General features: G+C 39.3%; 1 protein-coding gene across 1 annotated transcript in view; it reads left to right on the forward strand.

Annotated features, from left to right (window-relative positions):
• The first annotated feature begins 1,173 nt into the window (after nt 1-1,173).
• The window catches only part of edil3a (EGF-like repeats and discoidin I-like domains 3a), a 123,516-nt gene continuing 98,128 nt past the window's right edge, over nt 1,174-26,561 (forward strand). Inside the window, 1 exon segment of the mRNA XM_034691010.1 lies at nt 1,174-1,618. Coding sequence (XP_034546901.1) covers nt 1,555-1,618 — 64 coding nt within the window. The 5' untranslated portion in view covers nt 1,174-1,554.

The following is a 26,561-nucleotide window of genomic DNA, read 5'->3' on the forward strand; positions in this document are numbered from 1 at the left end:
GGTGTCAGAAATATCACACATGGCACATGAACAATCAATGTGATGCCACCTCAGTGGAAGTAATCTAATTTTCAAAATGCCACAGCTCAGTGAGATACCTGCCGCAGTTTGAATTCTTGTTTCATCAGAGGCTTGTTAGTGCATTGGTGGTTTAAAACCCAAGGTGGTCCCTAAAGTCAACCTTTCCTTTCTAATTGATTTTACTGCTAATGTTACATTTGTTGCTCTATATTTGGTGTGCTGCATTTGTGCACTTTGAAAAACTTGAATCCAAAGTTCTACCACCCCTATCAGGTAATGATGAAAGAACCCTAACTGTATTTCATGTAAGATGGCCAATGTCCACAAAAGACTTATTGCTCTCAGAGAAAGACTGTCCTTCATAAATAATGCCATGGCCTGCTGAGTGGCTCGATGTATTAACATAACATTTCATTCTTTATCCTTTCGGCATTGCAGAATTGCCCACATTCAACCTTTTGTGTGTATGCTGAGTTCAAGTTTTCCCTGTCTGAACTTGACAAGGCTTTACAGAGAAGAAAAATACTAAACTATCCAACTTCCCAAGGCTTGAAAAGGAAGTCATGGGGAGTGAAAAAGAGGTCAGAAAAAGGCTGAAGAGACGGATTATACAGAATTGAAACCCCCCAACCCAGCAGGCCTTTTGGAGGAGCCCTTCAGAGGAAGAGGAGGAGGAGCTGTCTCCATCAGCGAGACAGCACCCCAGTTGGTTTTCTGTGACCGAACAAGAAGCGCTCATCCTCTAGCGAGACGCACGGACCCATCAGTGACGATGCGTCAGTCCATAGAGATTATCCCGGATGTAAGGTGTACATACCTTCAAAAAAAACTGATTTTTGCTTGAAATTTAAAAATATATTAAAATAATAAATGATAGGATGGGTTCCATATAGCTTAGCTATGACTGCTTTATTAATTAAATACACAAGTTTGATATGATCTTGGGCAGGAGACAGACTTCTATAAGCCGTTAAAGTCAAATTGTCAGTAGTAATGACTAAATAAATAGTATACATTTATAGTATTGCTATGGCACATGAGATACTAGCGTTGTTTGTATAACCTGGACAATAATTCAACCACTTTAGATTGAAGTAAGATTAATTGCTCCGTTTTATTTTGGAAGTCTGAATCGGAAGTGGTTATTTTCCTCACTCTAGCAGGCTTCACGTAGTAGTTGTCCTGGAGCACCGAGCGCTCACGTCGCTCTCTCTACTACATCGCACCACTGCGGTAGGAGCGGGGAAAGCAGGCAGCAGCAGCTGAGGGGCAGCCGGCAGGCACACATCACTTGTTCCTGTGTGGAAAGGAAGAGAAAAAAAAAAGACAACATCAAGGAGGCGAGTGCGTCTCTGTACCGACTTTATCTCAAAAGGAGGACTTTACCTGAGAGGACATACAACAGCACCCCCACTAATCCAGCGAGAGCGAGGGAGGGAGAACTTCTGGCTTATCGCTCCGTGATTTTTTAATTTTTTATTTCAACCACATCTGCGTAACCTTGGAAGTCTGAGCTGTTTATTGTGAGAGAGGATGGGACCGCTACTCCTTTCCCTCGCGCTGTGTCTGAGCGCTGCCGTCCCGCAGCACGCGAGAGGTGAGTGGAAAAGTGGACTAGCTGTCATTGTCTTTGCCTAAACATTGTACACCACTATCCCTTTGACGTTGGAGCATTTCAAACTCATGACAGGCGACTGGAGCATCTTTGCATATTGAAAGATAATTGATGATTAAAACTGGGGTAGCCTATATATAGCAAACTGGAATGGTGCTTCTCTGGAGAGCTGTGTTGCATGCGGAATATTTGCAGCCTCTTAGCGCAGTTTGACAACAGAAAACTACTGCTAGTAATCTGTGCACGACTCGATAGTTAATTGGTTTGGTCTTCACGTAACGACACTCGTATTAGTCCGTTTTCAGAAGGATAAATGTAGTTTTTGTCTGTGCGTAATTTCATTATGATGGGCTATCAGCCCGTGCATCATGCGCGCACATTTAAGGCAGGAATGTGCACTGCTCCAGTGTATTGTGCGCCCTAACAACGATCATCTTCAGCTGTTTGCTCTGCCCCTCCGTGTAGGATAAAAAGACAGTACGTCCACGCACTGCTCCGGCAAATATAAACAGGAATGACCTCACCTCTCCGTCGTTGAGAAATTAAATTAAGACAAATACATGGCTGTAGAGATTCCCAGATTGGGCTTCAGATGCTATCACTTGGATGAGATATGCTAGAAAGCTTTCTGTAGGCTATTAGTTGCAGTGTTGTGCCATTATTGACTGGGATGACACAAGGAGAAGGTCAGTTGTGCATTTCAAGTCTGGTCTAATGTCTGACCAAAATGCTTGATGTAAAGAGGAGTTAAGCTGATGGATTCACCCGACCCCTGGATCAGCATCTAAATCATTGCACGCACACACCTTTTTTTACCCTGCCAGTTTTTCTGGCGAAGGAGACATTTAAGCTTATTCCCAGCTGTATATTCTCCATGAACAGTGCAGAGTGTTACCTGTGGGATTTGTGTAACAGAAAGCACTGTAGCCCGTATGGAAGTGGGTCGTACCATCCTCCCTGTCTCTCCTCATTTAGCAGCGTGCTCGCCTCAGGAGTCACACATGTCAGACAGACCTGGGTCTCTACACCAGGAGAGCGCCCTGAGCTGAGTTTACCAGGCTACCTAAGCCTGGCAGTGTCAAGTCAGAGTCAGCTTTCATAAGATGGAATACTCCCTGCAAAGTGGCATAATGATTGCAGAGGAGAGGCAGGGAGTTGTCGTGGTGTTGTGGGTCGACTTGTTCAAGGCTCAGCGAGTTAAAAATACACCCTTAATTAATCATACCCCAGTTAAATCTGTGGCACTGTGGAGGTATATTTTGTCAATCTCTTTCAAAACTTAGCCCAGCTGAAACCTCATCCACTGTGAATGGCTGATCCAAGAGAAAGTTGAGGTTGTAAGCAGTGGTAATCCATTGATGAGCATGGAGGCTGATTTAGCAGCAAAACTACACAGGGAAGAAGGTCCAAAGATCCACCAGCACTCAAACTCCCAACCATGAAGAAAAAGTAAAAAAGAGTGCATTCTGATAATCTGATTTCTTATTTATTGTACAAAAGCTACATTTTACTTACATATTGTAGTTCCGCAAAGGCAGCAGGTGTCTTCAGAGACAGCTGCTTACAAAAACTCTATTGAGGGTGTCACAGGGTTCCTCTGTCTGCTGAAACAAATTGATGGGGGTAGAAATGTTCGCCTTCAGGTAAAACAGGCTGCATTGTTCCAAGTCAGTGTGCAATACATCACTTCCTCTGTTTGGTTACTGGTGCTGACTCGCACACATTGTTTGGGATTCCGCCTGTCCGCCTGCACAAAGCACATGACTGCACCAGTGAGCTCTCTGTATGGAAATATAGGATGCTTTTGTGCTTGTTTGGAGAGGCAGTTTTAATGAATTCTTTGCATCTTAATTTGAGTCTCAAGCTTGTTATAATGACGCCGCAATTAGAGCCTTTTAGGCAAATGGACGGCCATCTGGAGAGGAGATTTGAAAGTCTGCTGTTGGTGAATCATGATGAGTGTTAGCATTGTTGGTCACTGCTCAGTTCTCGCCAAGATGTCACTGGCTTAACGCAGTTCAAGACACAAACACAATGTGTTGGTGAGGAAAGGTTGTGATTTCTTGGTGTCTTTTTGTTAAGACTGGCTTGATCAGTTAGTCATCTAGCGCTCAGGCTGTGGTTGTGTGGGTTTAAAACTTCAGGGAAAGACTGACAGGGCTATGTGTTGTAGATGCAGCTGCTTCATTTGGATAAACAATGGAGCTGACTGGGAATAAGAGGGATGGAAACATGATACTGCTCAAACACCTCAAACTGAGAAAAGAATAAGTCACTTACATTTTTAACTGACTAAGGATTTTATAACAATTCATGCAACAATTGTTAGTGTTTATCAGTTGTTTTAAATTGAATGGTTCTCCTAAGCAGGAAGAAAAATACACAAACTTATTATTGGTGATATAATTTGAAGCCTAGTCCTCAGACACATGCAGATGAGACTGTTGGGAACTAGCTAAAAGCTCATTACATTTAGCGGCCACTGAAGGTTATGGTTGATGCACAGGTGACTTTTAATAACAATGACGTGTAGCCTCCCTCCACAGTGCCCTTCACTCCGGTTTTAAATGGCACAGTCTTCAATCAGGCGAGAGAGGTGTGTGACCTCTGTCAGATCAGCAGCCGTGATAACCGAAGAAATCAAAGCCTCTCATTGGACGGCAACCCACACATAAGGAAATGAAACGCTGGATATCAGAGCATATAATCAATCCTCCCACTATGCCACCTTCTCCTTCTGCATACTGTCTTTATTTTTCTCCTGTTTGTGGAGCCTGATTGGGCTTCTCATAGTCACTGTGGATGGTCTTTAATCCCATTAATATTTGAAGGAGAGTTCATCTGTCTCCTGCGCTGACAAGTTAATGGAGACAGAGATATTCGTCTTGGCTGTAGTCTGGCCTCTGTTGTCCTGCCTACATTTCATGCTTGACTTATTGGGAGGGCACTAGAGGGACGGTTAGAGAGGTTGCAAGGACACAGACTGAGGAAATGCTTACCAAAGAACTTGTCTGTGGCCCTGAGACAAAGATTGGCGACAGGGGTAAAATAAGTTGTTAGAGACAAGACACCCTCGTAAAGAACCACATGTCAGGGTGACTGCTCTATTGTTGCACTCATCATTTTCTTTTTTAGCCTAACTAGTCTTGACTGTTTCACTCAACTAAAACATTGACATTGGAAATCCACAGCAATTTCAACTCAGTGATACAATGAACAGACAATTTCAAGCATATTAACCCTGCTTTCATAGACCAGAGAGTAAAAAGGAACAGCATTTAAACACATCACACAGACAAAAACAAAGACTACTTAGCTGGAAAAATTGCCTCTTTTCACCAAAGAATTCTCCTGCTTTCCTCTAATCCTTACATCAACGTCTTAATGTTTCTATTCACAAAACTCTGGAAACATTGGTTCAGAATTTTCCTAGACACGTTCAAGGTCTGAGGATGACTCTGAGCGTCATGTAACATCATGACAGCCGGCTTAAAGTGGGCGATCTTCTTAGCATCCCATTACTGCCAGAGTCAAAATTCAGACCGTGACTGCACAGAAGTTGTATGAATCAGTAAAAAGATTATATGAATGTTTCGTTTGTAGTGTCATCTCATGTTGAGTGCACTTGACTTTTTCATCCGAGAACATGCAGCAGCAGCCCTTCCTTTCAGAGTGTGAGCAGTCATAAGGCCACATGCTGGTTTTAAGTAATCCCACTGGGTTACGATTAATGACTCAACTCATGGAGGCACGAGCCAGCCCTCAGTGCTGGCCTTAAAGTGTGTGTGTGTGTGTGTGTGTGTGGCAGCAATATAGCATATAATGAAGTTTTACAATATTGTGCTTAGAATACAGGCACTCTAATAACTCTCACAATTCTCTGGGGATTGAGCAGGACTTTGCTAAAGCACAAATTGATGCACTTTTGACTCTGTTTTTATCAAAGTAACTCAAGATAAAGAAAAAATGGACCTAACCATCCACCCAAAAATATATAGGCTGAAGTTATGCAATGATGATAGAGTTTTCTTGAACTGTTATTCATGCAAATCACTTTTTACAAAGAAATGTTGCAATGACTACGTTTCCAGATATAACCTTAATGCAGACAAAGCCACCGAGTCTGCACTTTTCCGTTGTAAAAAAACACTTAAAAGACTCAGTTGGAGGAGGAGGTTGCACTTCACCATTGACAGTTCTTAGTAGAGTGCTTAGCCTAAGTTCCAATAGTATTAAAAAATATGAAAAAAACATGGAGGACAAGTTAAATGTTAGCGTCTTGCCCTCCTTTACTTAAGATTCGAGAAGGGCTGACTTTCTTTATGTTGTTGAACACTTGAAAGACGTTAGATTTTCAAATGGGATTTTTTTCTCTCTGACTATTTGTAGACGTTGATTAAGAGTACATTCCATGCAGATTTCACCAGGAATATCTACTTTGTCAAGATTCATCACACATACATATACTCTTTGTAATCCCTCAGGTATTGATCAACTACGCCGGCATCCAGGGGTCTTTCTACCCTCATAGTCAGAGCCAAGCAGCCTAAGTGCCAGGGCATGCACAGTCTTCTTTTATTGTCTTCTTGAAGTGACAATATTGAAATACATTATCCTATTTATGTCATGTTATGCTATCTGTTTATCTTTTATTAGGTCACTATTAGTAATAGTCTGCCTCCCCTAACTTAATTAAGTGCGTGTTCAAAAGCAACTATGATTTGTTCACCTTTCTTTCAGCTCTGTTTTTCACCCCCTCTTCTCTCCATCACACACACCGCACCTGCAGCTTTCCGCTCTTTGCAAACACAGCAGCGTGTTCTGCCCTGCCTCTGATCATTTTTTTCTTATCTGTTATTGGCTAATTTTTTGACAGTATTTATCAGCAATGCATTTTTATGACGGCAACCAATAACACATGTTGCGTTTCAAAGTTTTTCACTCAATGTTTCGCTGTCAAAACCGCTGTCCTGTGTGTGGACGAGGTTTGGTAAAGACATATTTCTTAACAACCAGCTGTACATCACTTTTAAATAAGTGGACTTAGAAGGGCCATGTTTAACGTGAGATGTTGCATCTAAGTATAACATTAACAGGAAGGACATACTGTCGGATCTCTCTCTTTGATCACCTGCAGCAGAGCTTCTCAGGCTCTGCAGGTTATCAGACACAAAGGGCAGAAAGCGATGAGAGATTGTCTATATATTAAGTATAGATATATATAGTAAAAGAAGCATTGCAAAGTAGTTGGTGAATATACTTGGGCAGCTGAATATAAACTTGCTGGCCCACCCAGGTACTGGCAATGTGTGGGAAACACTGCCACTGTATGTAAAGCACTTTGAACTTTAGAAAGTAACAGTGGTGAGGAAGAACTTCCTTAAACAGGCAGAAACCTCAAGCAGAACCAGTCTTGTTGAGGCTGTATCTGCAGTGACTTGGAAAGTGGTATAAATGCAGAAAGAAAGAGATGGATAGATATAGACGACAAGAACAGCAACACGGTCTGGTCTAAGACATCCGGACATTATTTCATTTAACTTTGAAATCCTGGTTAGCACTCAATGACTAACTAAAACATTTCTGTACATAAGCTAACCCTAAAGTCAAGACTAAGCTTTTCCATGCTGACATTGGTTTACCCTCCTGTGACAAAATCAACACTACAACACCTCAAAAGTGTTAAATGCAGTAATGATCATGACTGAATACTTTATTTGATGCATTGCTTTCCGTTTACTCAAAAACACTATTTAAAGGCGCAGGGATGTTTATGCCTAATTGAATCAGAAAACATTACTTTAGACTTCTAAGCACCCTTACAAGCGCCTGGCATCATCAAACAGGATGTGCCTTTTTTAAAATCACAGCTCAAATAAGATTAGAGCTCTTCATCTGAGGAGTGCAGTCCAAAGAATTTTAGGTTGGCCTCATTCCTAAAGCTGCATTCCTCATCCTCAGCGTGCCTCCTTCCTCTGCGAGTGCATGAAAAGAGAGATCACATATTTCATCATTCTCTCTTCTCGTTAAGTTGGAGTATGAATATGTTGCATCCATCTGCCTACCTGTATTTGCAATTACTGGACGACATATAGGCTGTGTGTGTGCCTCCTGTACCTCATCTTTATCACAATATCACGTGAAATGAGGCAGCTTTGGTAGCCTAAATATTAACTAGCTTTGCAGTTGAAACACCTTTAGTAAAAGGCTGGATTCTGAGCCTATAATATAGCCATGTAATTAATGTACAAATAAATCTCTCTCTCTTTCTTGTTTTTACATCTTTGTTTACACAGACTGAGCTGGGCGTTCAGATTTTGCTTGGCAGCTTTTTTTTTGTGTGTGTGAGAGTATGAAGGGAGTTGGAAGGGTGGGAGCAAAAATGAAAAGCTCACTGACAAGCATCTGGGTGGATTGTTATTGCATTCCTTATCAGAGGCGAACATAGTTTTTTTGAGTGTGGAGTGTGGAGTGGGTATTGAGCGCCCTAACCCGCCCTTTTTTTTCTGTCAGGGAGGTGTCAGAGCTGCATCAGACATTCATCCCCAGTGTTAGCCTTGAGTGAAAGAGTCCATCTTTCCACAGCGGATCAATAAACAGAATAAATTATTTTGGATAAAGTGCTGAAAAGTCTGAACAACTCAGGCAGTGAGAAATTTGGGCCTTTTGAAAAGCTTTATTGTGCGAACAAAGCTTTAAGACAGTGAGATTGAAATTAAAATGTCATTTCTCTGAGTTTAAAGCTTGTTCACGAACACAATGACGCACAGACCTTTGAGTGTTTGAGTGATTTATCTTCAACAAAAAAGTCTCCTGACACATTTTTAGCTGTAATATCAGCTGTGTGTGATAGTATTTGTCTTTTGTGTTGAGGTTTTGAGCCTAGGCTTGTAATTTCTATAGTTTTATCGTTTCCTCAAAGACTCTTGTCTAACAGTGTGTGTAATGCGCTCAGTTTTATAGCACAGCTAGGTGTGTGTGGTCTATCCAGGCCCGTAATAAGTTTGTAATGGGAGCAGATTTTGTGGGTAACTTTTCAAATAAACCCAAAGCTTGCAACATTTCAGCTCTTATTTATTGGACAAGCATGGCTCGGATTGCTGCAGACTGAAGCTAAGCCTGCTTTAGTCATAATAAGATTGAGGAGTTAAAGCAATGAGCTTTGCTTTGGTCTGATAAAGTCACTCCGTTGGGCTCTGGAACGCCACTGCATTTTCAATAAGCCCAATCTACTTATTTGAGATCAGATGGGTGCAGGTGGCTTAAGTTCTTACTTCCAACAAACCCTAAGGAGATGGGGGCTACTTATTCCTATTCTGGAGGCAAACTTTAATGTTGAGACCCGTAAAACAGTCAGCACATATGGGTTGAAAAGGTTACTTGGATTATTAACCTCTTTCTTCTTTAACACACTTATGAGCTGAAAGTTAATTAAAAAAATAGTCGTCAACTGACAATAAGCTGAAATGTCAAACTTTAATTTGTCCGTTGACATTCCTCTGTTACCATTTTACTTCATGTGTCTCAATCTTTTTCCTCTCGACCCGACAGTGACTGCATTTAATAAAAGCCTCATTTGAGGATCTGTTTGGTCACTTCATCAGCTTTCAAATCATATTTTTTTGATGGAGTCAGTACCTTCGCTGATGATGGTGTGTTGTCTGTGTGTGTGTGCATGTGTTTGTGTGTACCAAGCACTAAGAGGTAACCCAGAAATGTCATCCCACAACATCTATGCAACCATTCTTGGTCCTCTGCAGGCTTTATATGTGCATCCATACTTCAAACTTTTGCCAAAACACCAAAAAAACATCCCTTTTATTTACCACGTCAGCCTGCCCACCTTTTCACTTAACTAGGCCAAATGCCAGGGAAAGGGGTGTTCAGTGAATGATTAAGAACAAGAAGGAGACTATCTGCCAAATGAAATCTTCAGAAAAGATGTCCTTGATATGTTCTTTGATATCAACAAACTGCGTATAAGCCAAATTTTCATCTCAAATATGAACAAAAAGTGCTCTGGCCTACTTCCAAGTGTCTTCAGAGGGGTTATTTGAGGCAAAGGCATAAAGAAAGTGTTATCCATTGAGAAGTCAAGTTTTAAAGTGGGATATCTCCAGTCCAGATGTTTTAGATTACCCTTGGGGTTTGTAATACTGGAGTAAAAAAGATAAAGTATGGGGGAAAATCCTCTTTAATGTGCAGTTCAATGAACAGCAACCATTCACCTTCAAACTTCAAAGTGAAGCCCATTTAAAATGTGTTAAAAATAATTGTGTGATAGTCACTTACAAAGAGGGCAGAGGTTACAACAATGTGCACCATCCTGGACGTTTTTAGGTACAAGTACATTGATTATGATTACAGTACTTCAATCATCCGATACTTTTTTTCAAGAAATTACAGACCAACTGATACCCTATTAAATCCACGTTGTGGGCTGATGTCCCCCAATTTAATGCAGACAGTAACTTTATTCAGCAACTAACAATATTAAGCTCATGTGTTCCTTTACTTTTCTTCAATATTCAACCAAGTACAAGCTGCAAATGATCACATTATATTTGAATCTTTAGAGACAGTTACAGTATGTGTCCTGGTGGACATTATCAGCTGCTACAGTCAGTTCAGCTGTTTGTGTCCTCCAGGATTTCTCTTAAAGGAAAAGGAGGAAGCACCTCTGATTTGATATAGCTGAAACTGATACAGCGGGTGTGTGCCCTTTAAATACCCCCAAACACCAGGCTGTGTCATTCAATTAATTTCTTTAGAGCCTGAAACCTATCCTAACATGCATGAGAAATGAGTCACGTTACAACCTGCACACACTCTCTATCACAGGGCAAACATTGATAGACACATAAGCTCACCATCGGGTAAAGAGATATTAATCAAGTATTAATTATCATGTAATTATCATGATTAAGAGTCTTTGAGTCACATGGTTTCACATGAGTAAATGCAGTGTATTGTGTACAAGGGGTGTAATGGTGCAAAATAATCACTGTTCAGTTTGTGCCTCGGTTTTGAAGTCATAGTTTTGTCATTTTCGGTACCGCAAGCGAAACAAAAGGCAACACGTGAAATTTGTTCTACTTTAATGGGAACTCAAAAAACTTAATTTTTAAGGATTATTATCAGTGCAACATAAAAAACTAAAAATAGAATAAAAAAAAAAGATATATTAAAAAATGATAATAACACAAATAGAACCCACTTCAATAAATATCTCCAACAAAACTGACATTCCAAAATAAACAATGCCAACAATATTAATTTTAAAGACTTAACTGTCAAAGGGCTGGGGCAGGCCCCTTACAACTTTGGATTTATTGAGCTTGCACCTTTTTTGGGGGGATTGCTCTTTGTGCACAGAATAAACCTTAAAATATGGACAAGTCATGCAGAACGGTAGCTACTGCTTGTTTATAATGGGCCAATATGACTTTATCGCTGAAAAAGGCTGTGAAAGTGCAAGAGAGAAATGTGCTGTGTTTTAGTACCTACCTTTTAAGATCTAATAAATATATATCTGTCTGTTATGTTTCCATATGATACATTTACCGTGCTAAACACTCCTACCTCTGCTTACTTTGCTTCTAAACCAGGTAGTCAGGCAGCGTGCTCTCTCTATTATTCACCACAGTTTGAGCCTTGTGAAGTATTTATTACTTTGATCTTATGGGCCCGATGTTCTATAGGTGTACCACTGCAGGAACAGGAAAGACCATGCTGAAGTGTTTTGTGAGGACTTTGCTTGTAATCTTATATAGTACTGAGCCTGGTGTTGAAGCTTTAGAGGCTGAATTGTTAAATTAGCAGAAGAAGTTCAAAAGTTTAACTCCAAGCTAGAATTTCTTTTCTCTACCAGCTTCAGCATCTTGAAAAGAAATCTTTGTAGGATATCTCACCCTCTGTGTCTCACTCTCTCTCTCACACACACACAAACACTAGGAGTTATTATTATAACACATCAAATCATGGGTCTTTAGGTGGCTGCTGCAGCTGGCTGAGGATTCAGTTTGATGTTCTGAATAAAAGCGTTGGAAAGCTTTTGCCTGCACTGTGTTTGGGACCGGGTTGTTTGATTTCGGAGCATGTGTTCGTTTTAAGATCGGTGCTTGTCTCTTTGTGTCTGATTTGTGTGTTTCATTTTGTTGCTGATTTAACATCATTCATTTTCAGAATGTGTGTATAGTGATAATTGCTTTACACTCATTTACCAAGTTTTGAGGTCTGCTGAAGTGAACTGAGTTTAATTCAGAGAAATAAAATAATCACCAGTGTAGAGCTAAAGTTTAATGTTGTTAGTTCAGTAATCTCCTGTGACTATTAATGATCACTCAGCTTCTATGCACTGAGCTTTGTTTTTCTGAACACTGAGGCTCTTTGGAAAGAAGTGCATGCTTTATGAAATTCACTGACCAGAGCATAAGCAGGATGAAGAAACTAAATTTGTCATTGCTGGCCCTTTTCAGTACACATAATGCACAGCTTAGGCCAGCGAGCGTAAAATCAAGAGGAAAAAGGATCCAAAGATATTTTGTAACTACTACTTCACTGACTTCTAACATTCATGTAGTAGATAGAGCAAATGAAGCTTTCTTGAGTCATTTTTCACTTGTTTAATTTGACAGTGACCTTTAAGTTAAGGCACGAAAAAGATGCTATGCAGTGAGAAAGCCGAATGTTGTGCTGTGTTAGCTGTATATGAATGAAACCTTTATTTCCCCAAGGAGGATTTGTTTTGCACTAAGAGCACAAAAAACGAATAATTGACAAAGACATCAACAGCAATACAAGACGACTCATAATAAACATCTAATGAAGTCATTAGAAAATAGATTATTATTATTGAAGGATTGCATGGTGAATTATGAGGAACACCAGGTGCTAAATTGTGTGGTCATATGGACATTAATTATCCATAGATTTACTGAGATAACGCAGTGATGGAGTACATATGAGTACCACGAGTCATTTTTTAAATGATATGCTATTCAAATTTCAGACATTAAAGCTCCTATAGAGAACTTTTGGTTTGTGTAGATTTTGGCGCCCCCTGTGAACAAAATGATGCATCTAATATCTGTGCTGATTGTTGTCCTGTAAAAATTCATGTCATGTTTTAGACAAAAAATGGCATTCTTTTTTTTAATGGTCGCTTACATAAACTGTATAAATAATAGATGTAGTATCCGTGACGTCACCCATTTGTTTCTGAATGGCTGCTTGAAGCCAATTGTCGGTGGAAACCACATTAGAAATTCTGAACTCAACCTAACGTCTGTCCAGCTAGTGTGAGGTAAAGAGGCAGGCTTTGTGCCTTCTAGCCAACATCTATAGTTCCCGCCTGTCAATCAAGTCAGCTGGGCCTCATAATATAAAACTCTCAATCTTAATATCTTTGAAACTGCCACGTTATGAAAAAATTCACCCCCCGTACAGTGTGTGCCAATAGCGAAATTATCTATTCCGACTTAACTCATTTTTTGTACCAGGCTGTAAACGTGTTTATTTCTGCTGTAAATATCATCTTTTTCAAATTTGTGTGTAGATTTCCGGCACTTCCAGAGCCAGCCTCAAGCGGACACTCACGAATCTGCAGTTTTTAACACTTCCACATTGGCTTCAATTCTCACAGGCGGAGGTCACTGCTTGGTTGCTCATTACAAATATTTGCTGTGAAGAGAATAATAAAAAGTAATCGGAGCACCTTGGCTTTGTTTGCATCTTCTTTCAAATGTTGCAGGAGCTAGCGAGCACCAAGCTTAGCTTGAAACCATTTAAAGACTCCATGAAAATGCCAATGTTTAAAAACTACTTGACATTTCATGGAGGTTTTACACAAGTCTGTTTCCAGAAGTCTAGGTTTACTGAGTGTCTGGCATGCCACCAATTAAGATTGCAGTAACTCACAGCTCTAAGCCAAGGAAATGTCAGTCACGTAACTTCCCATCAAATGGCAGCATGCCATCACTTTTTTTTGTGTGTGCGGTTTAACAAACAAGATGGAGTGATGTTTGGTGGGCTTTAGAGGCTGTAGAAAAACAGTTTGAACTGATCCGGTCTTGTTGTTTTTTCTTTTTTCCAGTCTTTATGCTAAGTTAAGCTAAACTGCTGTTGTCTGCTCCTACATTTTGATCAAACAACATGAAAGCAGTATGAATTTTTTCTCGCCCACAAAAGGGGCACAAAATAAGTCTCAAAAAGGTTCCTTTGTGCCACAGAACCCTTTTTCAATAAGATGATAATTGTATGGTCCCTACATTTATAAAATACATGTTGGCTATTTGAAGCTTTATTTACGACCTTTCATCTCTTAAACACAAACACACACAGCAAAAAAGACTTAACATTTATATGTGCTGTAGTGGAGTATCCTTTGTGTTTTTTCAATCTTCCGTATGCTCCGAGTGTATTTGTGTGGCATAATTTCCCTTTCATCCAAATGCCACACAGAAAACATCACAACAACAAGAGAGCTGATGAGGTAAACATTTAACGAACAGGGTCACAGAAATGCCTTCATGTGCTGATGAATATGCATTAATCCTGTGAATTAGTGACACACTTTCATGTCAAACGCATTTCCAATTCAGCCCCCTTTTTCTCCTCGCATCTGCTAATCTGCTCTGGCACTCTCCATCGCAGACACCTTGCTCTTCAGCGGTTACTGTGAAAAAGATTCGGATGAGATGTGAGCTTCACTTCTTTATACATGTTTGATGAATCTTTTTTATGCTTCTTCTGGGATACAAGCACGAATGTGGGAGATCTTGTCTGGAAAAAAGGTACAAAAGATGGGAGGTTTCCAACTTCGTAATGAGGCTAGCAAGGCTCTCTTGGCTTGCGAGCAAACTAGGGCATCTGTAATGAGCGTGCAGAGAAACGAGGTGGTGGGCGAAGTGAAACGGGGAGAGGGGCATGTTGCAAATGAGATTTGAGCCACAAGCTGTATCGTCGGCTGTCCACTGGATGTGAGAAGGGAGGAGGGGTCAGTTGTACTGGAGCTCTCACTCAACAGGAGATACTGCAAGAACCGAATAATTGCAGCTCCCTTCATACCTAATGTGTTTGTTTTCCAGGAAACCAGAGCTAGATTTTAGACTGGGCATATATGATTTCTGCTGTAGATGGATTGTGCAACACACAACAGTGCCTGTGAGTGGGTGAAAACAGAACAATTTTAAAAAGAAAACTGTGAAGTACGATTCAGGGAGTTTGAGCATGAAGCCAAATTAAAGTTCACAAATTAAAATATAATTTTTCACTGGCTTGTGCATGAACACATTGGCACCACAAACATTTCTTATATTGCCAAATGGTTATGTAAACAGTTGAGATGTTACACAAAATAATTTCAACTGAATGATACTGCAGAAGTGTCATAACTCCCTGTTACAGCATCCCTTGTAATAATATTGTGACGGCACATGAGCTTAGATGACTCTTAATTAGCATCAACCTGAATAATGATGGATATGAATTATTGCACATTATGTAAATTAAGACAATCCATCTTTGTGCCTTGGAATGATGTCTCTCTGCCAGTCTGTGATTTACAATAAACCCATATTAAGACATGATCACAGCACCTGGAGCCTAGGCATTATGATTTAATCCTAGATTTTTATTTTGGACAGACTTTGCAGGTGTACATCATCCAATAAATTCCATCACAGTGAAAATTCATACATCATTCATAAGTACAGTTTTCAAAGCCCCTCCCCTATCCTATTAGTCTTAAACTGAAATACACCTTGCAAGAAAGACTTTTACAGTAAGTCAGGAAAACAAATATGTAGCTTAATTAAAAATTCAAAAATGAAACATATGGATACAGTAGAATAGTAGATAAAAGGAAATCACAACATAAATCTGGCAGGGTTGACCACCTCAGCTCTGTTTTTAACTATAACGTGGCTTGCTTGATTCATTCGATCAACAGAGAGCTCAACATTATTATTAACAAGTTGATCCACTGATGTATAGAAAGAGTCTGTGGGGGCTTCCGTCTGACTGCCAGCATTTTTTTTTAGTAGCACTGCACACTGATAACTACAGCAGTCTTTGAGTTTGGTTAAGATTCTGCCCAGAGTCATCGATCAAAAGCATACACTCAAGAGAGCGAGTAATTTTCAAACCAAGTTTTTCAAGTAGAAGTTCTGTCATTTGCAGCCAAAAATTTCAGCTGGTGGACATTCCTAAATGACAGGCATGTCGCCACTTGGTTGAACTCACATAGGGAACAGTTCAGAGAGCTTTCAGTATTCATCCTGTGACACTCTATAGTTGTTAAATAGTTTTGAAATAGTAGAATATGAAGGTAAACAAAGCTGTAACAGAGAACTGTATTAACATGAAATGGCACCATGCTATAACATACCATACAATACCATATTCTGCGTCAAGTAAATTATGTATAGCAAAACAATACCATTTTGAATGTAACAAAACAAAACAAAACAAAACCAACTGATATGTTATGGTATGATACCATATACTGTACATGATAGTATACAATACAAAACAATATGTTATAGCACACAATAAATAAGATACAGTACAGTATGGCGTAGTACGATACTTTATGGTACAATGAAATAAGATTCACTTTATTGTGGATACAATATAGTGTTATATTCAATTGGATACAATATGATCTGATTCAATATTATAAAACAATAATAATGCAATTAGGGGTTGGGGAGGTATCTGGATGCTGCACAGGCATCCTGGTGTGCGCTATATGTGCCTTCAAAGTTTCTTCCTTGTATATATCCCCCCAGTTGCTTTGCTACTTTGTAGCGGCCACATTATATTTTTTTCATTAATGTTCAAGATTGGGTGAGTCCCATTTGTCAGCTCATTCTTCCAGTGTCATGGGAGGATGACATTAAATTTAAAAAATGCTTGGTACAGTGTAGTGTGTTGTATTTTTATTGCGGGGCTGGACCACCTTGGCTTTGCCCCGGATAAGACTGGCTGTCAGAGGTTCCCCAATCCATTTTTTTTTACAATTACAAATTAGACATTCATGAGAGGGGCATGATGCAGTAAATGACTCATTAACCCTGTAGCATTTTTATTAGGAGGTGCTTCTGCATCCCATTGTGTTTTATCGTGATTTATAATGGCAGCATAATTAACATAAGAATATTCCTAGTCTTTTAAAATGTCTACATTAAAAATGTCGCTATAGTTTAGGAACCATCAAATTGTTATTCCCTGTAGTGACTCCAGGGTTCATACTGTACATGCGTGATAGTTTGACCACAGGAAAGCCAGAGTCCTAGGTCCCTGGTGGCTCCCAAATCCTGTGAACCCTCCAGACTGGGGCTGAGTGTATTATCGCTGCCCCTGGCCCGTGATGAGGAGATGTATCGATCTTATCCTCAGACAAAAGCCCTCTGTGCACCTCTGCGGGGCTTAGACTTGGCTGTGGCAGGATGCTCAGTAATGAGAGCAATAGAGGGCTGGACAGGGGACCAGCTTATTCCTAACAAGGATGGAGACCTTTACTATAAAGAAAAAGAAAGAGGCAAGCTTGACTTTTTGTTGTGTGTAGTTTATTTAACCTCTCCCCTGAAACTGCACTGTCCTTTCTTTCTGTGAGTACAGCTGAGGTCTTAACCACACTGTACACTGTAGCCCTGATGGTCTTATCTGAAATTCAGGCCTCCTGTGGGAATATATATCAGCACAGACTGTCTGAAGAATAAATTTGGTTTACTCCCAGTATGAAGTCAGAGGAACCAGGGAAGGTTGTCTTAAACGATTAAAAGCATTTCTCTGAGAAAGTGGCTTAAACCACACATAAGAGGGAAGGGTACCACTGGCCAGGAAGAAAGATCCTTACTCCTTTGAGAGCTGTGGTTGGATGCTTTTGTGGCAACAGAGCCGCCAGTGACTCCAAAGAGACGAATTTCTGTGTGCAAGCCTTTGAGAAGAGGATGATGAATGGGTAAAGACTCTAACCTCACAGTGACCAAAGCTCAACCTCACCATGCTTATTATGTGTACTGATTCTGGGCCCTGGCTGTTGTAGGTTTTGGTTAGGCTTGCCCAAAGCTTACATCATCCTGTGTGGCGGTGAGGGCGGTAATTGAGCTGAAACAAACCTTTGTTTCATGTGCAACAACAGATGAATATGATTATTTCTTGGGGAAAATGAGTAACAATGCAAATGTATTCCCTACGTGTCATGTCAAGTGTTGTTAGCGCTTGCATACAGCAGAGAGTGGTGCAACGTGTCTGTGTCATGGCGAAATAATTGTTGTGAAAGCTTAATGGTGTCCTGACTACAGATAATTGCTGCTGTCTCTGACACTAAATTAGTTTAGTAGTTTAACATTTTGGGAAGTATTCTTAGTGTTGCTAGGAGCTAGCTAAGACTATTAATACCACTCTGTAAGTCAACTACAAAGCTTTTACAAGTAGCTTGTTAGCTTAACGTAGCATAGAGACATGGAAAATGAAAACAGCTAGCCTTGCTCTCTCCAAATTGAGTACAAATCCACCCCCCCATCAACTTCTAAAGATCACCAAATAGCATTGATTGTAAGTTAATTTGCCACTTCTGTCTTATGACCAACCACTAACTATGCTACATTTTTTTGTGGGGCTAGTTATACTTACAACTTGGCAACATTCAATAACATTGGATGATCCTAAACAGTCAATTTGAACTCTATGATCTCTGGTCTTCCAATGTAAATCACCAACAAGATAGTTTAAAGCAATATGTTGACTCAAGGACTCAAAACTTAAACTCAACAGCTCAAACTTCCATGACAAATTTCACCAACACTCAGCTTCCAACAAAAGCTCTTAGCAGACTGATTTTGAAGCCGCCATAGTTCCGCTGCAGTTAAATGTCATCAATCTGAATTGTTATAAACGCAGATCTGACCAAGCCTCTCAGATCCTGACTCGTTTGAGGGATGTACTGGTCTGACCCCTCTAAGTACTGAACAGGCCTTTTCCTGCTCACTTCCACAAGCAGTGAAAATTAGTTGATCTCAATAAGGGGTAAAGTTTAAAGGACTGCCCTCAGCGATTGGCCGACTTCACAGGACGATTAAGGTTTCTCTTATCTTCAAATGTCCCTGCAACGAAGATCCAGATCCCCTCTCTTTGGACTGGGTTCTCCAACCACCTTTCACAAACTCAGCGGCCTGAATGCTCTCTGTTATCACTACCCATTTTATGTGTTTGATGTTCCCCTTTTGGAAAATGTCTCTCTTCTATCTTTCTTCTCAGGCGCCTTTTAATTCCAGTCCACATTCCTGCATGTTCATTTTCCCCTCCTTTGTTCTCCAGTTTTTGCTTCTGAGCAGTAGGCTGTGTATGCGTTAGGCTAACCAGGACCACACTGTCTGTCTTTCTACTCTTCCATGGATGTTTAGCATTTTCAGCCCTCTCTAAACATCTCTCCCTTCTCTTCTCACTTTCCCCCCTCCCAGAGGCCAAAGCGAGCTTATTCCCTCTGGCTATTACATCCAATTAGGAGGAGTGAGAGTTTCACCCCTCCTCCTCTTCTACACCAACAATGTGAGATACAGTGGAATGAGTCAGGGTTTTCTCCTTTCTTCCTTTGATGTGAACAAATTACGCTTCAGACACACACTTGGCAAGGAAACAAAGATACAGTTTACACTTTCAAGTTAAGATTCTTTGTCATTTGGTGGATGGGATGCACAATGGACAAGCCCATCTTTGAAGCAGACTTTGTGTAGCTTTTCTTAAACAAGGCTGATCTGATGGTGCAGGTTGAGCTATTTTACACTTGGTTGGCTTCTGTTGCTTCTTCTTTCACCATAAGATTTTATGAATTACGGTCAGAGGCTATTAATTTGAAAATAAAGCAGAGCTGAATATGACCATTTCACCTATTTTCTTCAGCAAAGACCTTGTCCTTCAACTATTAAAAGGGTACTCAGGAAATAAAGTGCATACAAGTGAAGTGACCCATCGCGGAAAAGGTATGACAAATGCAGTAACTACCACATATCATGCTTACACTTGTCAAGTACCCAGAACAAACCTCCTCTCTAACAGATGGCATCTCTGTGAGGTGTTTGCAGTAAGTGCATCCACAGCCCAGAGGCTTTTGATAAACCTGAATAATGTTTGATTTATATCAAATATTTCCACAGATGATAAGTGCTTCCTGTTTTATAAAGAGCTATTATTAAAGAAAAAAAAGTGAAATGAAAATCCTCATGATATCAGTGAAATTGGTTCCTAGCTCTCCTTTAAAACACAATAGGAGTTAACCTTTGGAGTCCAGTCTCAGGTAATTAAAGTAAACAATGTTTTGTGATCCAAACGGGGACAGGGAATTAGCATAAAATTTCAGGAAACAGCTTGTGCAACATAATGGGGTCAGTGTGCTCGAGCTCTCTGGGAGCTTATTTGCTTTTGTTTATTGGTCACACACACACATTGATGGGATTTGACTTACATACTTGCATACGTGAGGGTAAAGATAATGATAATAACACCGGTTTCATTTTGTGTGAACTGTTTCTTTAAGATGGTCATGAGCCATCTCCTATTGAGTTGGTGCAGCTGTAGTTTGCTGTGTCTACTTCTTTCTACTGTACCCTTGATGTTTCTGCTTCTTGGCACTGTTGCAGTTATAATCCCTGCTTGCTTTATTCATCTGGAAACACAGATCAAATAAATATACATTCACCCTCCTCTGTATATGCACTGGTTCTATACATATATTTGCTGTATAAAGAACCACAGTAAGCAAAACTAGAGCAGCCTGGGTTTTGATCTGACCGCATCATATGGCAAGTGATATGGTATCTGTATGTTATGACAGCTTTGCTAACATTTTATAAAACAATATTTATTTACATATTTGTTTTGCGATAGAATAATTTATGGCATACATACAGTTTACAGAACAATGCATTTCACCGCAAGCAGGTGCATCAAATCGTTTGTCCCCTAACACACTCATGGAATTATTTTTTCCTCTCATATGACATCTATGAAAGATGCTATCAAGAAAACAAGTAAACAAAGGAATACACATAACAGAGCAACATCTCAGCTGAAAGTTTTGGTTGCTTCACTGCCATGCTCATCAGCCTCTTTGAAAGGCATCTGGTTGTTGCTCATTAAACAGAGCAACGACCGTTATTCAGTCAGGAATAATTTCTGAAAGAAAAACTATAATTAATGTTTAAATGAATAGTTTATTTTATCCGTCTGGTTTGCGAACGTGATTATGTCTTCGCTGAAGAATCTATCAAACCTCTAATTTGTACTCAACTGCAATTACCAACATCAGGGATTGCGTTTTATTGACAGTTGTCAGAGAAATGAGCAGTTTTCACTCCTCCTGTATTACTAACAGAGCCCTCTATAGGGTACAAACAATCAATAGCGACCATAGCACTATTGAAAACATGTATGATTAGCTGACACTTGGTTTGCACACTGACACTTAAGAGCAGACTGTAGAAAAACATATTGATTGTGTGTCAAAAACACAGTATGAATCTGGTCCTGGACATGTCTGCTCTCTGTATTGACCACATTACAAAAACACTTCCCCTCAGACAGTCGAAACCAATGTTTTTTTTCTTCATGTTATGCTTGGAATAGCAATTTGGTTCTCTATTTGACTGAACATCCCCACCACAAGCAATCACATCGCACTGTATAGTTTATACTGTTTACGGTATGTTTTCCTTTGGGTCCTTCACAAATGATTCTTCTATTGGTGCTTTCTTCAAAGCAAGGCAATATTATATGTCATTCATGTAAGTCATATAATATTAATTCATACAGGTACAAATGATTATTTAATTTTTATTTGTGTTGGGGAAAGAATGTGGGAGGTCAACCAATACCATACAATAAAGCTTTTTCATCTTAAGGTAATTTCAATGCCTGTTCTTACATGTACCTTTAAATACATAAAATAACAACCTTAAATACACATGAGACTTTGAATCACGTACACCATGTACACATGCAGCAAATAATTTGTGAAATATTGTGAATTCTTTATTCACATACAAATTCAAGTAAAACGTGAAGAAATACACTGAATTATGGTTTAAGCCGGTGTATATGTAATGATAATAATTATAATTATACTTATAATTGTAATGATAATCATAATCATTATTATTATTATTATTGCATTTTTTTGAAAATGTGTTTAACTGAGACAGAGAACCTACATTATTTATTTATATTATTTTATTATTATTATATTATAAAGTACATTATTTTAATCCTAATTAGAAAAAATATTACAGTTCTTACAGCATTTCAGTAACAAAAATATATGGATTTATGCCACATATTCCCCAGTATATAGAGTGCACTTTTTTTACTCACCTCGTGCTAATTTCAGGCATAATACAGTACCATATCGGTCCAAATTTAAGACAACCCTAACTACAAGACAACCCTCCCATGTGAAGTTTATTTTGAAAAAATCCTTATTTTTTTAAAGAAAAAAATAAGATGTTGACAACAGAAGCACGCTGAACACAACAAACTGTGTTGTGTTTATATCCATCAAATACAATTTTGATTTCAATATCTTAAAGATTAGTGGTGCGTTCAAATACAAATTAGAATGTAATCACATGTGTAAATGGAGCTTTTGTGGTACCAGTATTTGCCATTAATACCGTATTGACCTTAATATGTGATCGGTTTTTTCTCTTGAATTACATCTGAAAAAATGGGACCATTGTTTATCCAGGGCTTAGTAATTAAACACCAGTATAGTGGACATTGCCACTTATCTGTAAAGTGAGGGTAAACCAAGGTCAGCTGTCAGTCAGCAGGAAAGGAGTGGAGTGACACCATGACTGGAGCAAGTAGCACAAAGTGTGACAAGTTAACACACAACTGAGGTGGGGTTGTAATGCCCTTTAAAAGAAAATAGCAATTCAGCAGAAACATTAAACAGCTGTTAAACAAGAGATAAAGTGACATGGAGTGTAATGTCTAAGGATATTATCATGTTTAAATTCCAATACTTCTGTGATTAACTTATATATGTATGTAAGTATGACAATTTAATTGTAGGACATTGAAAACATTGTTGTATTTAAAGGTGTTAAAAACATTAACTTACATGGTTTAATTGAATGTGTCCATTGTATTATTTTCAATAAAAAATGTTTTTCCTTTGAAAAAACAAGATTTGGTCTTCAAAAAGTCTCAGCCCAAAAAGTATTATTGAAAAAGAAGTGGTCCTTTAATCAGGGTCGTTTTTATACTGTAACATAAATATGAAAATAACGTGATTTTTAAGTTATTAGACCATCCATCTCAGTTAGAAAAAGCCATGTGTAGCCCTTAAGGCGATCTCCAGGGCTGCTCTGCTGGAGGATCTATCTAGTAATGGGTACACCTTTATTCAGCGTCATACCCACACTCTCCTGTGAATCATTTGAAAGCGTTTGCTTTGACATCCACAGTAAAATTCACCCTGACTGTTAGCATTTTTTAGACAAATGGCTTGCCATCTCTGAAGATTCCACTCTGTGCCACAGCATGTCTTGGCTGCTAGACTGTTGTAAATTCCTCTGCTGCATTTATCACCTCCCCAAAAGAAGGAGTCATAACTTAGTTAATGCCACAGTTAATGAATAGCTTGGCCTGCTTATGTGCGTACAATCACTGTCTCTACACATATAATCCACCTGGCACCGTAGTTGTGAGTGGCGATTGGTCTCTGTCATAAGGGGTGCATTTGCTTAACGATAAGTGGTGTCATCCACTGTTGAACGAATGATGGCATTCAGACTCCCATCTCGACCCCACAAACTCTTCAGATGTACTTGAATGTTAAAAAAAACAATATTTGGGTCAGTACCATGATACAAACAAATGCGTATTTCATTTTCTTTATTTAGCAGTGCTCGCTCCCACAATACATTATTTTGGCAGTGTTTTCACCAGTACATTGGGAAATAACCTCCAGAACAAAATTACTTTTCATTGTGAACGGACCAGAGCCTTCATATCTGTCAGAGAAAACATGATGTTTTTCTTCATACTGTGTAGACCTGTTTTTTTGTTACAATACTCGCTCTTTCATGTATTGTTACTCACTTTAAAGAACTTGAAATGGCGTATTAAGTATGTACAGCACTTTCTGCCTTCCTCCTAAACCACATGTGAAAGAGCCAGTGGCTAATGGAGGACTTTACCCCACACTCCTTGCTCTGCTGACAGAACAGTGAAATGAGGATTGATGTGTTGTTTACTTACTCAGAGATATTGTTTACCACTCCTCTAGATAAAAAGAGGTACAGTATGGTGGTGCACTTCCCTGTCATTAGCTGGAGGAGCATCAACAATGCCTTCATAATTATTGTTGGTATTGTGTCTGTGAGTCATTTCACACTTAGCCACCCACTCCATAGCGAAATGATTTAATGTTAATAAGCTCTGCTATGATGGAACAAATACTTTAAGGGTGATGCTATGTGGGAGATAGACGTGCAGTGAGCATCTGCTGGGGTTTGGAGAGTGTACGTGTTGGTGTGTGTGTGTGTGTGTGTGTGTGTGTGTGTGTGTGTGTGTGTGTGTGCGCATGTGTGTGTGCATGTGTGTATGTGTGGGTGGAGGGGGGTGCAAGGAAAGGTGATATATTTTGTGCTAATGTTGCACATGAACACAGATTGCCATATGTGCAACAGTGCAGCAGCTAAATCCTCATTTGCAACAATCCATTTGAGGCATTGTTTTTTTTTTAATCCTGTCAGAAGAATAACAATAATGAGATGGTAAAAATTCTGAGAGTATTTATCGCCAGCTGTACTGGTCTCCACAAACAAACATACAAACAACCAGAACACTTTTCCTCTCTGTCACTAGGTGTAATGTATTGTGTTTGATCTAAGTGTGTGAGAATTCTGATGTTTAGATCCTGTCACTTAAATTTATGGTAACTCATTCCTAGAATTACTACTTTAACCGCTGCATATCAATTCATGTCCTTCTTTTTCTGTGGCTGCTTCAAGTTGATTGTTATAATTAAAACCACATGATTACAGTTGGAAACACATGGAACAGTTCAAACTGGGAGTCGCTCTGTAATTAAATACAGTTCTGTGGCAAATTAAACTGGTGTGAGTGATAATTTTATGGATTCTCTCTTTCGCAAACTACTGTATTGTGATTCAAAGTGCTCACATCTCCCACTCACTGCCAAAAGAAACTGAGATTCTCCAAACTAAGACTTTTTTTTTCTACTTGAGATTCATAACAAGAGATATTTGACAGACACAAACAGGATTTGTCAGCCCCAGAGAGCGGTGTCAGGGCTGCAAGCATTAGCAGTGACGGCTGACTGTCACTCTTGATGCTACACTGCTAAATGGGAGTACGATCCATTACCCGGATTGTTTTGACTTTGTCCTGAGTCGACCGGCCAAGGAGGCAAGAGTGATTGGTTGTACAAAGCCAGTGTGATGGATAAAGTCTTCTAGCCATCACTGTTGGGTAGTGAAGTTGTTGCTTATTTGTTGTTGTATGTTTGGCCAAAACAATCAACAACATGTACTTTACTACAACTAAAAACAGTTGTCATTCAAAATACATAAAAGAGACTTAAAATGATCATCAATTATATGTATAAGACACACCTTTAATACCTTTTTTCACATCTAAAAAGAGGGTAGCATCCTATACTGCAACCATTTAACCACCGCTAAATGTAGATAGAGGTGTTTTATCATGTTTCATATTTACCCAGAAGATGAAACTCCAAGAAACAAGACACATTTGCAAAGCATTCTGGATGTATAGTGACATGGACCAGGATGTTAGTGCCACTTTTCTCAACTTTTCTGTCTCATCAGGTTCACATCATGCATTTAAATTAGTTGATGACATACTATGCAGTTATATATCTTGTAGAGAGCTGGTTTGATTGAGAAGGCCCCTCAGTTCTAGAAAACAATGACTTCAGACAAATTCAGTTAGCATCTGTTTCCAATAAATTACTCTCATTTAGCTTTAAATAATGGATATAAACACATATCTGTCAAGTGCAGCTAACAATCTGCTCTTTGATGCCGTCTCTCAGCTCCAACGCCATTCTTACTTTTAAGTTACTACTCAGAATGTGAACAAAAGCCACTAAGTCCTTTGTTGCCAACTGCTGTTTAATCTGGAAGCCCCAAGAAGTTGACCGTGGCCCTCAGAGGCAATACAGTCATCAACTGTTAGCTGATGGGTCCCAATATTAGGTTAGCATGAAAAGAAACAATCAAACAAGAACCTGTTTTGCTTTTACAAATGAAGTTAGATGCAATTGTAAAGGCAACTTCTCCTCCAAACTGCATAATTGACAACATTGACAAGGACAAGCCTGTTCCTGTTGATAACCAAACACTAAGTTCCTCCAGTACAATCATCAAACACCACATAATGAAACAGTCTCATAAAGGGATATCATAATTACCGCCTCTGTAATCATTGTTGGGCCTTTCACCCAGAGAAACGTGAATAGATCCAAACAACACTTATCTTTCTGTGAAAGCCTCACAGGGTTATGGGTAGGTTCTTAGTATATAATGTATGCTGAAAAAGTGCTGGAAATATTTGATGCATCTTCCCACTCAAAACAGTAGAATATATTTACTCCATCACATTTAAGCTAATAGACAAATATACTTATTCATTTAACAAAAACAAACTAAGCACAGCCTCAAGCCCATATTACATATGTTTTATGTAACCTTTGTGCTGCTGTAATGCATTCAATATCCACCTCTTCAACTTCAACCTAACAGTCAAACCTGGCTGCAAACCTTTTGTCATCTCAGTCAGTGATTCTTAGAGAAAGGGAGGCAGTTTGCTGTCAGAAAAATCACTCACACATTATTTACTAGCACTCTCACAGTTGTCTAGAATTGAAGTA

The sequence above is a fragment of the Notolabrus celidotus genome, chromosome 9 (genome assembly GCF_009762535.1).
Source record: "Notolabrus celidotus isolate fNotCel1 chromosome 9, fNotCel1.pri, whole genome shotgun sequence".
Taxonomy (NCBI): Eukaryota; Metazoa; Chordata; class Actinopteri; order Labriformes; family Labridae; genus Notolabrus; species Notolabrus celidotus.